Below are 13,400 nucleotides of genomic sequence, written 5' to 3'. Positions count from 1 at the left end.
TTTTTCAGATTTTTAAAAGTATTTTTAACAAAGTAACCGGATAAAGTTTCCATGTATGGTTAATTTGATGTGCAATTTTTAACGAACATGCGTTAATTTATTTGTAGTACTAGAAACACTTCTTTCCTTGTTCAAACCACAGAGTAAATTAATACCGTGTATGTCAAAATAATAAAAATATATAATCACCTACAATACTAGATTTGCAGTATACGAAATAGAAAACAATTTTTTTTTGTTAAATTTGTGTTAATTATTAAGACATTACATCAATTAATAAGGTTTACCCGGAATTTTATATTATTTATTTCTATTAGTCCATGAGAGAGAGAGAGAGAGAGAGAGTTTATGCAGCATAAAAAATTGACTCTTTTTCCCTTTGTGACGTCATAACTTGAGAAAGACTACCGATTTCATTCAGACTTTTTTAAGTTTTCTAATATTTTGAAAAAAATTGTAAGGCAAAAAAATTCCAGTGCTCATTTACTATGTTGATATATAAATTGCGAAAATAGTCGTTGAGCATATGTTGCATCTATTTTAAAACCATATTTTTTGTGGCCGAATGTATGTCGTCTGTTCCCGTGTTGCAAAATCACTAACATTATTTATTTACGCATCAGAAAATAGAACTAACAATGTTGTGTAACAAAACATATTACATTACACTTATTTTGAAATATTTTTTAATTTATCAGGCTTTCTTTTGGAAACGAACATTAGGGTTCTGGTTTTTTTCATTTGTCACAGTTACAAAGTCAAAATAGCTTTATTATATGATATAATTAAAAGTTTATACAATCGTCGTAAAGTGTCACCTATTGAAAAAAATTAATAAGAAACATAGTAGAGCTCGTAATTTTTTTGATATTATTAAAAAAAAATCACTTCATCTGAATAACAAAAATCTGAATATACTCTGAAATATCTAATATTTAAAATTCTCGTGTCACGGTGTTCGAACTTGAACTCCTCCGAAACGGCTTGACCGATTTTTACCAAATTTTACATGCGTATTCAGTATGTCTGAGAATCGGCTACTATCTGTTTTCCATACCCCTAAGTGATAAGGGTGGTTCCCTAAACTAACCCCACCACTAACACCCCTAAATTTTATTTTTAATTTTTTAGACATTTTTTTTGGTTTTTATTTTATTATGATACAGCATACAAAAATACATACAAACCTAAATTTTCACCCCTCTACGATCAACCCTTACCTTACATTTGTTAATTAAAAACTTAATTTTTTTTTGCAAAACAACGTTTGCGGGATCAGCTAGTAGTAATATATGCCTGTTGGGTCTGTAGAAATATTTTTTCTCTTTTTGCTTTTGTACTCGTTAATGTTTAAGTAACCTTATAATAGTACTAATTATTCATAGCTAAGACCAGGGCAGCGTCTGTAGGTTCAGTTAGTCTAATAAAATTGTTAATTTTGAAATTACATTGCAAGACATTAAGAACTAATCGATGCTTTACGAAATAATTACAAGCCGGTTGGTTTCGCGGCGATCGGTTCCGCTTGTATTGTATTTATGATTGTAATTATTTTGATCGACATTATTTTATATACTGTAATGTACAAGATGTGCTATTAAGTTGGGCAAATTTAAAAATATTGTTACAAATAATACTACAAAGATTATTAATGAAAATTTGTATATATAAAACGATGTTTCTTCTTCCAGCTGCGAGTCACGACAGGGTTTTATCATTATTTACAATTTTACTTATAGGTTAATACACCTAAAATGTATATATATAAACACTCGTGAGGTCGTGGCAATTTCTTCACGAGTGCTGCTTTTAAGCTGTAGAATTGTTGTCGATTTATTGGCGTAAACGCGGCTCTGTGCTACGGGGAAGGTATGGAATGTCATCTCGACGCAATGTCAGTTTTCTACTAAACATTTAATTTACAACTCCTCAAGACTTCGTGGACGGTGATTATGTATAGGACGTCGCGTCATCTTGTTGAAACTAGGCCGTGCTGTTGTAGACTTCAAACTTATGCCATTTCAGAAAGAATAATTTAACTAAGATTTAAATTCGCACGACTCTTTGACCTACCCCGCATTAACGAGTTCTTCTAAAAATTCATTTTAAAAGACCTTTTCAAAGGGACCTAGCGTAAGCTGTTCGTATATATCTACATCTTTCAAAGTATAAACAGCGTGCAGCTTTAAAGTGCTAACAGCTAGTTTGAGAAACTCGAGACACCTTTTTTTTTTCTTGGGAGAGCTTTTAAACTGTTGAACCTCTTACGTAAGGTATTTGCACGGAACGTTTCCACTGTACCTATAAATAATAGAGTGCGGCCAGACCGGCGCGGTCTCCCCCGGGGTCGCTTTGCGATCGTGCCAACGATCGCGCTTTATTTTCGTTACGTTTCGCCTTCGCGTACTCTACATTACGTGACAATGTTACGAACATTAGCTATATCTCACTATTAATGTATGAAACAGTATCATCGTTGAAAATTATGGTGGTATGATTTACAGGTACGGCCCACAGAATTTGTTTTATTTATTCACTTATTTATTTCATCATGATCATTCTGTCATTCGATAGATGCACCACAGTAAGGCATAGTTCTCTCTAAAACATCGGCACAATGGCCGATAGGGTATTGCACTGCAACCAGCGACTTTCAGCGACATAACTGTTTTGTCAATTCACCTGGGCTTATTCATTCTGCTTATTAGTATCCACCATTACCGTCCAACCATCTGTCATGCGCTTTGAGCCCTGCCCACTATACCCTGCCGATTGGTACAGTGGGAAGACTGCAAATCGCGTGGCAGATGGGCGCAGGTGCCTTATGGTGAGACTACGGACTGGTAATCGCAATAGGACATCGACTCACAAGTCGAATATGTTAAGGTCGTTGAAAAACACTGGACGCATGTTGCTTCCACCTAGAACCGGATATTTCAATTTTTTTTAAGAAGGCATTTGTCCAACAGTGGACGTCTTATAACTGGGATGATGATGAACAGCGTTGTGTTCAGTCTTTGAATTATAGTTGCTAATTTAACCTAATCTTTCGGTTGTTCAACACTACCGTCACCATTATTTACGCATTTTAAAGTGGAACACTTTGTGTTTCCGCTTATTGAAATTCAGATAAGCGGTGAAGATAAGATGCAAATTGATAGAATAAACAGCTATTCTGTTTGGTCGGCTCTCTTGTAATATATTACTATTTAAACTATTTAGAGATACAATGATTTGAACCAATCGTGTATCTTTTGTACTTTTCTGTCGTTTTGTGCAAAAGTAAATTAACGTCAAGGAAATAAGCAAAAACGATTCGAGGTTATCTTTTTTGTAACTGTAAGTTTTTTTTTGTTTAGACATAGTATTAAAAAGTTAAATATAATTGTTTTTTTCTCTCTTTTTAATAAAAAGACAAATGGCTTATGTAAAGTATTTAATATCATCATAATTCTAGCTGCAACGACATTTACTACTGTACATAAGATGGATCAAATCTCCAGCAACCTAAAAATTTTCGTTTTTAATTTTTGTCACAAAACGATAACATGAGCAGGATGTTAGGTTATTAGTGGGACGTTCCGATAGCTTATTTTATTTTCGTTATTAAAAAATAATAAAATCTCGTGAAGAAAATGTCAATATGCATAATACTTTACTGGATTTGAAGTGTCCAAGTTTTGAAGGCGATTAGTAGCCTAGACTTCTATAGTAACCAAGCCCCGGAAATACCGGGAGGGCATCGTTACTTCGCAGGCTTTTACGGATTTAGGCAGACGCTATATAAAGTAATAACTGTGTTATATGTTTTCGAGAATACCCTGGTTTGGTTTGTCACTAAAAAATTTAATTCTGCTAGCTTGTAGGTCTATACACACCGTAACAAAGTAATGCTTCCCAATTAAGCATGTTGTCGTAGCCTCATTAATCCTGAACACAATGAGCTAATATGGTAAACTCAATGGCACCTTATTACCCTACTTCTGCAATTAACGAGTGTTGGAGTGGAGTGTCTGAGCGCAGATAGCGTTAAGCTAAAATCTCTTTTATAGGTGGATAACTTGAAGGCTTTCTCGGGTACCTCGGGCCGCTACATTCTACTATATTACAGGATTGGTAGGCTGCCGAGCTTTTAACTTGTGTCGGTGGAGTTAAAGGCGCTCGAGAAGGCTGGATCGCGACGTGTTCGAATTGGCGGAAGAAACTCCAGAAACTTTTCTATAATTAATATTTGGAGGTTGTAGTTTATTTTAGTTGACGACCATTGTGGCCAGTTATACAATGGGTTTGGAGAGTTTTGATTAAACTGTTCTGTCTTAGTGTAGTCGTATCATCCGTAGACTACGTGTCTTAGTCACAGGGCAACGGGGCATTAGGAAGTCCCCGGAATGATGGTTTTAAAAATGGCGGCATTTAAATTTCGAAAATAATTCTACAGAAGACTGATCTGTTCGCCATTTTGTGATTAAATTACATATATATGTATATACATAAATAAGTACAATAGGAGATCCTGAAGATCCAAAACAGAGTTCGTTATTACAAACACACCATTTTACAGAACGTGATATTATAATTAAATTATTTGACAAAATTACCTTGACATAGTAACCTTAAAAATAGCATTTGATTAGATAGACTAATATTGCCTTCAGATAACATTCTGTATCAATAATAAGTAATTGTAAATGATTGCTAAAAACTGTGAGGAATACAATGTTTTAAATTATACATATTTAATTTAAGAATATTCTCAGATTAGACATTAGTAACTGACATAGCACAGCAGATTGACAAGCTGAAGTGGCATTGGGCGTAAGTCCGCTGGAGCCTGGTGGTCTCCTACTCCTGAACCCTAATTCAGGAATAGGAGACCACAGACCGGCAACGGCAGCGTAGGACGTTCACCAACAAATTGAATAGACGATTTTGTTAAGGTAGATGGTAGATGTTGGTCATAGGTCGCTTCCAACAGGACTTATTGGAAGTCTATTAAAGAAGGGCCCATATTCAACAGTGAACGTCCAACGTCTGACATAGTGATGATAAGCTCTTAAAAGTAATCATACAGTAGTGAATGTTCTCACTCAATGTTAGCCTACCCAATGAACAAGAAATTAAGCCTTTGGACAAACTCGCCAAACAGAACTGAGATTATGTAATAATAAATCAATTAATTGTTAACTTAATTTCGTATGTTTTTGTTAACCTCATTTATAATAAAGTGTATAGTTTTATTGTGGAGGTTCCATCATTTGTGAATGAATTTGCTGTTTATAAAATATTTTCATTTACTAAGACTTAAATTATTTCTCAAGTCTTTCGAGAATAATGTTATTTGTGAAATGTTTACCTACGTATCCATCCTCCGTCCTCTCTGCGGGATTTTTAAGAAAATATCTTTTAGACGCAGCGTTTGTTGCACCCAGGTCTCATTTAAAGCGTTAGGGCTGTCTATCAGCCAATTTATTTCCGCACATTTTTGAACAATATATATATATATATATATATATATAATTTCATTAAACGTGTTTACCCTTATAATGACAAAGGCCCATCAATGCAATTGGATTGCCTGGAGAAGAAGGGAAAATTTATAAAAGAATCATTCAATGCTCAGTGCATTCGCTTCGTTAACTTCTTTATAAATGCATATTGATTAATCTTTTCTTCATTATTTACTCACATCAAATAATTATGGCTTAACTCGATCAAGTCATAACTTGAGAACGATTTTACTTATTTCATTCATCTTTTTTATTGTTTTCTAATATTTTGAAGGTTGTTTTAACGACGGAAGAAATATGAATAAAATGAAAATTACGCACTACTTTGAAATTTTGACATTTTTCGCGCTAAAATGTATTCATTTGTTAGCACATTTATTTCACATTTAATCAATATCACTCTAAAATGTGTTACATTGATTTAGTTTTTTTTTTTTTTTTTTAATTGGAAGCCGACAGGCCTACCTTGTAGAATGACAAAGTCTGTCGCTGGAGTTCGTATATATGTTTATATTCATTTCACAAAGGCGATGAAGAGAATTAAATAATTCTTAAAAAAAATATAAATAAATATTTTGAATATTTTGGCAGCCCTGCTTCAATTTTTTTTTCTGACCTCTACAAAGGGCACCGGTGTCTGCTGTGAACTTTAAATACTCGTGTTCAATTTGGCTTGATGCGAAATAAACCTTTTACTACACGTATAAATTTAAATGAATACACTCGACGTAGACAAGTTTATTCTAAACGTTTTAATACTTGAACCTATAAAGCTTATTTTACATTGAAAACATTATAAATATACACATGCAATATATATCACTGTGGAGACCACAGAAATGGTGTCCTTTGATTTCTTTTCTCTTTTGATTATCAATTATGAATAAATTTCTGCCTTATCTTTAACTTCCCTTCGTAGCTTTTATATATCTTTTATTTTTAAACGGTCTAATTTCTTATTACTACGCTTAAATTTTACTTATCTGACAATGTATTGCTTATTTTTATCAACAATAATATTCCTAATTTTACTTTATACGGTAGATGCTTATATCTTGTAGTAAGGAGGCCTATTCGTGACATAATGGTGATGATGACAGGCAGATATATTAAAGATGCGCATTTGTAATTGCTTCTAAGTTTGTTCCTATTAACACTTTGCCTTCCGCACCATTTATAAAAATTTATTGGCTTGACGTCGGTAGCGCTAATTCGGATCATTTGACTTGTCGCCGGCATTCGATGTTGTGGCAACTTTCAAGTTTTGTTCCGAAGCAGTTACATGGTCTTTTACCTACAAATTGCACACTTACAATAAATAATCGTAAAATCATCACTATGATGTCGCCGGCTGATGACTTCAAGTTTTCGTATGTCTCCACCCAGGTGTCGAGTAAAAACTACAATAAAAAATTTAATTTCAACAACCTCGTTAACATCGAAGAGTCGGTATTACGCCGATATTTTTAAAGGATCTTTACTCGATCGAGAGCGCTACGTTGACACGGCAACGAGAATTTTTACGGATAATCGATAAGCTGTGGGATATTTTGTAACTGGACATTGGAATGTCGTATCGCGGCGTTCACACATTTATTTCACAGTAACAACACGTTTTTGAGCAGCATTCGATAAATATTACTTAGCCCAGAAAAAGATTTATCTATGTTATTTGTCCATTTATTCGAATTATTATCCATTCAACATATTTTTACAGTATATAATTACATAAGTAAATTATTATTTTTTTATTAAAATGCCGATAATATTATAAAGCTATAATTGGCGCTCTTGAAACAGCTGTACCGCGCCTTAGGTATGCGCGGTGTAACGAGGGGAATTATTTTTCCCGCCGCTTTCCCCCCTATGAACCTGTCTGGAATAATTGATTATTATTGTAGTAATCCCTTGTGTATCATGAAATACCATGAGCCTAAATTAAAAGAACATAGAATCGGAATAAGCTCCCTTATACTGACATTCTTTCACTAAAAGTACATGGTTACGAAGGTTCAAAGTGCCTGCCGATATTAGAGGAGTCTAAAAGAAACTTAGTAGGTTTTTTTCTTCTGTAATCACTTTTATATATATAATTGGTTGTAGAAGTAAAAACTATCAATTAATGTACGCCCAATCCAATAATCAGTGGTTTAATAACGAGTCGACAATATATTCAGAAAAAGTGTATTCAAATTCGAAGCGCTACATATTAAAATTAACTATCTGGCCCGGCAGACATTTGTAGTTTCAGAGTGATGTGATTACTGTATAAAGGCTGATTGGAAATAGATGTTCCTTGTACACCTCAAACTAATCAACCTGTATATACAGTAGTTAAACTTTGTGGATAAACTTTATGAATGTAAATATTTGTTTAGTTTCTAAATACATGTATGTTTGAACCTATGAAATAAGGTTATTAATTCGGATCCATTTACCGATAGAGTACAAAGATAAACAGAATGATCCCGTCGTTCGTTACGGCAGCGTTCAGTTAAAACCGTGTTTACTTTGCGCTAATATGCAAATCGCATTATGTGAAGTTGCGCGGCTCTGGCTCGGCGCGGTGCACTTAATCCGGGTGAGTTTCGACAGTGCAGCGCCTCCGGTTACGTAACTTCCGTCTGACGTTCGACGCGTATTCACTTACCCCGGGTGTAATGTCAGACTTTATTATGTTCGCGTCTCTATTTATTTATTTGTTGATTCAGTTTCATTTGCTTTATACATCCTTACGTAAATAAAGTACATGCCCTTTCCAGGAACAGCTATACTACATTTAGTTTTTTATTTTATTTTATTTTTTATGGCCACCGCTATTAGGTACCTCTCCTTCCTACCCTATCTGGTTGGGGACAGGGATATTATTTTATTATTATTTTTTTATTTCCATTCTCTTTTATTCACATTCATCACAATATCTATCTTCCTATTGTTTCATTCAACGATTCGATCTATTTTTCTCTTCCACTCTAATTACCTTTCATCTATCCTCAATCACTGCTTTCAGGTCTATTTACAATTTGCAAGGCCTCAGATTTTTTTAACTTTTCTCTTACATTTATGTATCGCAATTATTATACATTTAATATTTCACTTTGGATAAACAGATCTTTTTAACAAGATCGATGTTTTTACAAAGGCCTCTCCATGAATTGACAATATGATCGGTTGGTTGACCTGGTTTTCTGAGTTTTGCGATGACTTTAACAAGAGGTCCTACTCTACGCTTGCAGGTCCGCGGTTTTCACTATAGAACCTTAAGGCTCCGCAGCGAACATCTGTTGTGTTTACTGCCACTTTAACTTGTCAATTTGCTTTCGGCCGATGATGATGATCTGATCACATAGTATGAAGTGTTTCATATGATTTGTGTTATTTTATTATCAAATGTAAATAACGGTTGACAGGTAGAGAATGCCTATAAGGCATTAAGACCGCCATTGCACCAAGTGTGAAAAGAATAAATGAATAAGCTTCTTAAATTGTACGATGACATTCTTGTTCATGGCTCGATCTAACGGACTCAGTTCATGGTTAAAGGTCGTAGGAAAAGAAAACGTATTGTATAACGTGAGAGATATAATGTAAAGATGTTAAAATCATCATTTTGTCCTCTATATATGGTTAGTTATAAAAGAAATTGTATTTTCTAATACAATTGTAGTTATAAAGTAAAGCGCACTATGATTTTCTCCATAGTTTCATCTTTCCTACGCATAACGTAACCAACGTACTTTAAAATTGATAAGTGAAATCTTACCCGAATGGTTTTGCTTGATCTACCTCCTGGAAAATAGAGATATTGCAGGCATCAGCGAGTTTACCTTCTCTTTTACAACACACGTTTCTGCTGCTCTACGGCACGTTGTGAAAGGAATTCATTTAATTTTCGCCCCACTGTATAGACTGCACAAATATCTCTGATGGTATACTCCACTCATTAGTAAAGACAGAAAACCCAGCGGGAACCAAGTGCCATCCAGCGCGCAGCAGGTCCACCTATTAGGTACCTAATTAAGTTGTAAAACGCTGGATGGCAGCCCATTTCCTGGACTCTGACTGGACTTATTGGAAATCTATGGGGAGGCTTGCATACAGCTGTAGACGTCTTACAGATGAAATAACGTCAATGACTAACCCAAAATATGGAAAGTCTCACTATTACGACCTGGACTAGTATCAAAGTTGAAATCATTCAGGCAGGCGAATTTACCAAAGGAAACAAACATTTTTCACATTTGATATGCTTACAGCGGGTGGTCTTGCGTTGCAAACTGTTTGATTCAATGTACAAGAAAGTTGATCACTTGATGGTATGACTAAATGATTTCATCGTCGTGCTACACAAGGGTTAGTTAACCAATAAAAACAAATATAGCGGGTTTGAGACATTATATCGAAAGAAGCCAAAGAAAGAAGACAGACATGTCGCCTTCAGAATATCATTGAAGTTACGTCGACAGACAACAGGGTTCGTTACATTAGGTTTGTTTTCAATTAAATAACTGAACTCTGTTTAATCACATATCGAAATTTAGTTAAAAAAATATTTTATATATGTCGGCGTGAACGCGTTGTAAACTGGCTTGACTGTTAAAAAAGTTATTGTTGAGGTTAGACGTATATTTCTAAGACTTATTTGTGCGTATAAATAATAACCGGTGGTATAGTGTTGAACCGCCGGTGCTTTCTGATTTCTAAAATATACTTAAGATTCTCTGTAATGATTGTGTTGTATTGAAACTTTGTTCTAGTCACCAATTATGTTAGGATGTATCAAAGTTGAAATCGTTCTTAACCCTTTGCACTCGTATGTCGCCGTATAGACGGCACCCTGTGTCTTATCATTATAGTGAGTTGGCCGGCCTGTCATCCTCTAAGCTCATTTCTAATATTAGAATGATTTAATTTGAAATTGCTTTCTTGAATCTTTGTTGAGGACATGTAGAACAGAGGCAGCAGTAAGTAATACAAAGTACTTATTCTATGGATTTTTGTCGACCGTTTGTTAACTGTTAACGTCAAAGTCGATAGAACGTATGTCGTTGTAAGCCCAAATGTCGTATGGAAAATGACAGTGTGGAGCACGCAGTGTCACATAAGCACTTTTTAAGAATAATTGGTTTTTACTTCACATCAGTTTAATCAATTCACAGCCATAACTGTGGAACTTGTCGGATTTGTTCATATCTAGACTTCCTTATGCAAAAGAGATCAACCTCCAGCGAACTGTCATGATCACTTTATAAAGGTGGTTCGTAACAAGCATAAAACATCTACCTGTGAAATTCCGCATCCATCAGAAAAATGTTCGCAAAAATGTTCCGGTGTGATATTTAAAAGTGCTACGATTATCGCAACGGCGCGAGATGTAAGCAACGCGTCTGTCTCCTATGTTTTCTCAAAAGCCGCAGACGTATGCTTATGTGGAGTTTTTTTTAAAGCTAACCACAAATACCGCCCGTTAGACGAACGAGATTAAAAGATTCTGTAAAAGTCTTTGAGTTAGGGCTCTTTGTTTTCGCGGGTAGCTCGTGATGCGCTTGCAGTTTTGGTTGTTTCATCTTTTTTTTCTCTGGTTACGATTTTAATACAAATGATTTTTCTTTGTGATGTCTAAACCTCTAAGCGTCGTATAACTCATTAAAGGTTCTGAATTATCTTGAAAAGTATGTTCTGCATTTTATTACGCTTCCACTACTTCGATATTGGCCTAGTTGGATCTGATCGTAATAACGCATGGAGTTGGGGCCCCGAGGTCCCCATCCACCTACCGTTGATAAAAAGTTTTCCAAAAGGTTCAAAAGGTTATCCACCAAACAACATACCATGCTATTGAAATACGGGTCATACAGTGCGTTGTTGTTTAAAGTATTTAGCCGACCGAAACCATCACGATCACGTCTACCTTCGCTGTTTGCTGACAGTGTCATGAAATTGCTTCACCGCGTATCCACATTTTCGACGAAGGATATCTGTAGATGTAAGTGTCCACTGATAAAAAATAATAAAAATATCATTGCTGTTAATTGATATCATGCATTCAAGACTGACGTATAACGGATAACGTACACGGTTGATATTCCAAGAAAGCTTCTGCGTCACTCGAATGTTCGACAATAACTCATTGTACTTGAATAATGTATATGTATTACTTCGGAATAATTTCAAGTTGTTTGGAGCATTGTTCCCGACTAACTGATGCGGGTATTGAGATTTTGAATTACTTATGTTGTTAAGTAGTAAGAAGACGGTCTGAGATAATAAGGTTTTATGGTAGCACCAGTCGAAGTTCTAAACTCGTGACGGATGTGAAAATCCTTAATTATTAATGACGTATTAATGTCTTTAGCTAACGGTATCTGATTATTGGTTCTTCTTATCAGTCGTCTCTTCGTTTGTATAGGAAGTTACCTTGAAACCCTCGTGCATTGACCGATTCAATGACAAGCTCATTCCTTACCGTGCCCTCTGCTTTTCTCAGAGCAGTAGTAATAGCGAGTTCATTTATTGATTTGACTTGATCAGACCTGCGGGTCGATAACCTGCCACGTGGTCTCTTACCACTACCTTTTCCTACAATCAATAGATTGTCCAAATGAAGTAGTTGTCTGCGGTCGATGTGGTCAAACTAACTTGAGATTTACTGGTAGGTATAGTTTTTGCGTATTCGCTTGATCACAATAAAAATTGTCAATAAAAATAAGTAACGTACTAGGATAATAACCAGATTTTGTATTTGTTTTTCATGGAGGAAATCCCTTTCTTACCCTTGCATGGTACAAGGACAAGTCATGTCGGATTTACATCTGAAGCAACTAAAATACTAGTGATATTCCATCGTTGCTATATAGCAATCAGGCAATATAATTTTATGTAGTAAAACAATTGTGGCGGAGACCGGCCTAATCCTCCGTCATATTTAGATACAGCCTTAAAATCAACGGTTTCGCATATATCTATAGATCTCCCCTTTTTTAGCTTCGAGGGACATCTTCTGGATAAACATACGATACCTTACTCTCTGGGGGATGGATAAGGTTACGTAGGATCTTACCCACTCAAATCCCGTCGATGGTCATGGAGCCACTAGATCTACGGAACTCGCTGATGCCTGGTGGGAAGCCGAACCTCCTCCAGCATGCTCGTTGTGTCGCATCAACACAAGACTACTTCGCATTGCTGTCCTGAAGGCAAGATGAAGGCCCTCCTCAACGAGAACCTGCCGTCACTTTCAGTCGCCTTTTACTACAGGAAGGGAACACCCTAACACTATTCTAATGAACCCTTACTTAAGGATTCCATGGCCCAACACGAAGCACTGGCGCTTCGCGACCTTGTCTCGGGAGAGATCAATATGCGCCTTTCCTCGTGGAAATGTATATCGTAACCTACTTCTCGGCGTCTTAACTCTACACTTGACTTTACAATGGGTTAGCGTTACAACTTAAACGGAAACAGGTGCTACATAAGTTACTTATGACGATTTGTTATCCTCAATAAAGTTTGTTATATTTTGAATTTGCACTTTGTCCATCTGATTTAACTAATATAGCAATTTCTTGTTTCAGGTGATAGTAGAATCGCATAAAGAGCTACGATGTCCGGAATGTCGTATTTTGGTGGAGGCGAAGGTGGAGGACTTGCCTCCGAACGTCCTGCTCATGAGGATTCTCGAAGGCATGAAGAACTCTGCACCGAGAAAGATCAGTGTGGTGCAGCGTGCGCCCAGGACTGGCCATTCACAGGTAAAAAGTCTTATTATTTCATTTTTTCTTGTTCAGGACAGAAGATGAATGAAAACTAATTCGTTGTACGTCCTCAGTACGATCAAAGGGCACCTGGTATTGCCATACAACGCTCCGATGTCTTTTTAAATTGCGTTTCAGG

At 35.8% G+C, this 13,400-nt stretch overlaps 1 protein-coding gene across 1 annotated transcript in view; it reads left to right on the top strand.

Annotated features, from left to right (window-relative positions):
- Window positions 1-13,400, top strand: part of POSH (Plenty of SH3s) — a 70,221-nt gene that overhangs the window by 41,764 nt on the left and 15,057 nt on the right. Inside the window, exon 3 of the mRNA XM_068766928.1 lies at window positions 13,082-13,258. Within this exon, the coding sequence (XP_068623029.1) occupies window positions 13,082-13,258 (177 nt within the window). The remainder of the gene's footprint in view (window positions 1-13,081; window positions 13,259-13,400) is intronic.

This window comes from Battus philenor, unplaced genomic scaffold (genome assembly GCF_028537555.1).
Source record: "Battus philenor isolate CCGP_79_NKW_IND1 unplaced genomic scaffold, ilBatPhil1.0.hap1 SCAF_22, whole genome shotgun sequence".
Classification (NCBI taxonomy): domain Eukaryota; kingdom Metazoa; phylum Arthropoda; class Insecta; order Lepidoptera; family Papilionidae; genus Battus; species Battus philenor.
Note: the sequence above shows the minus strand (reverse complement) of the source record. Positions and strands in the feature narration are given on the sequence as shown.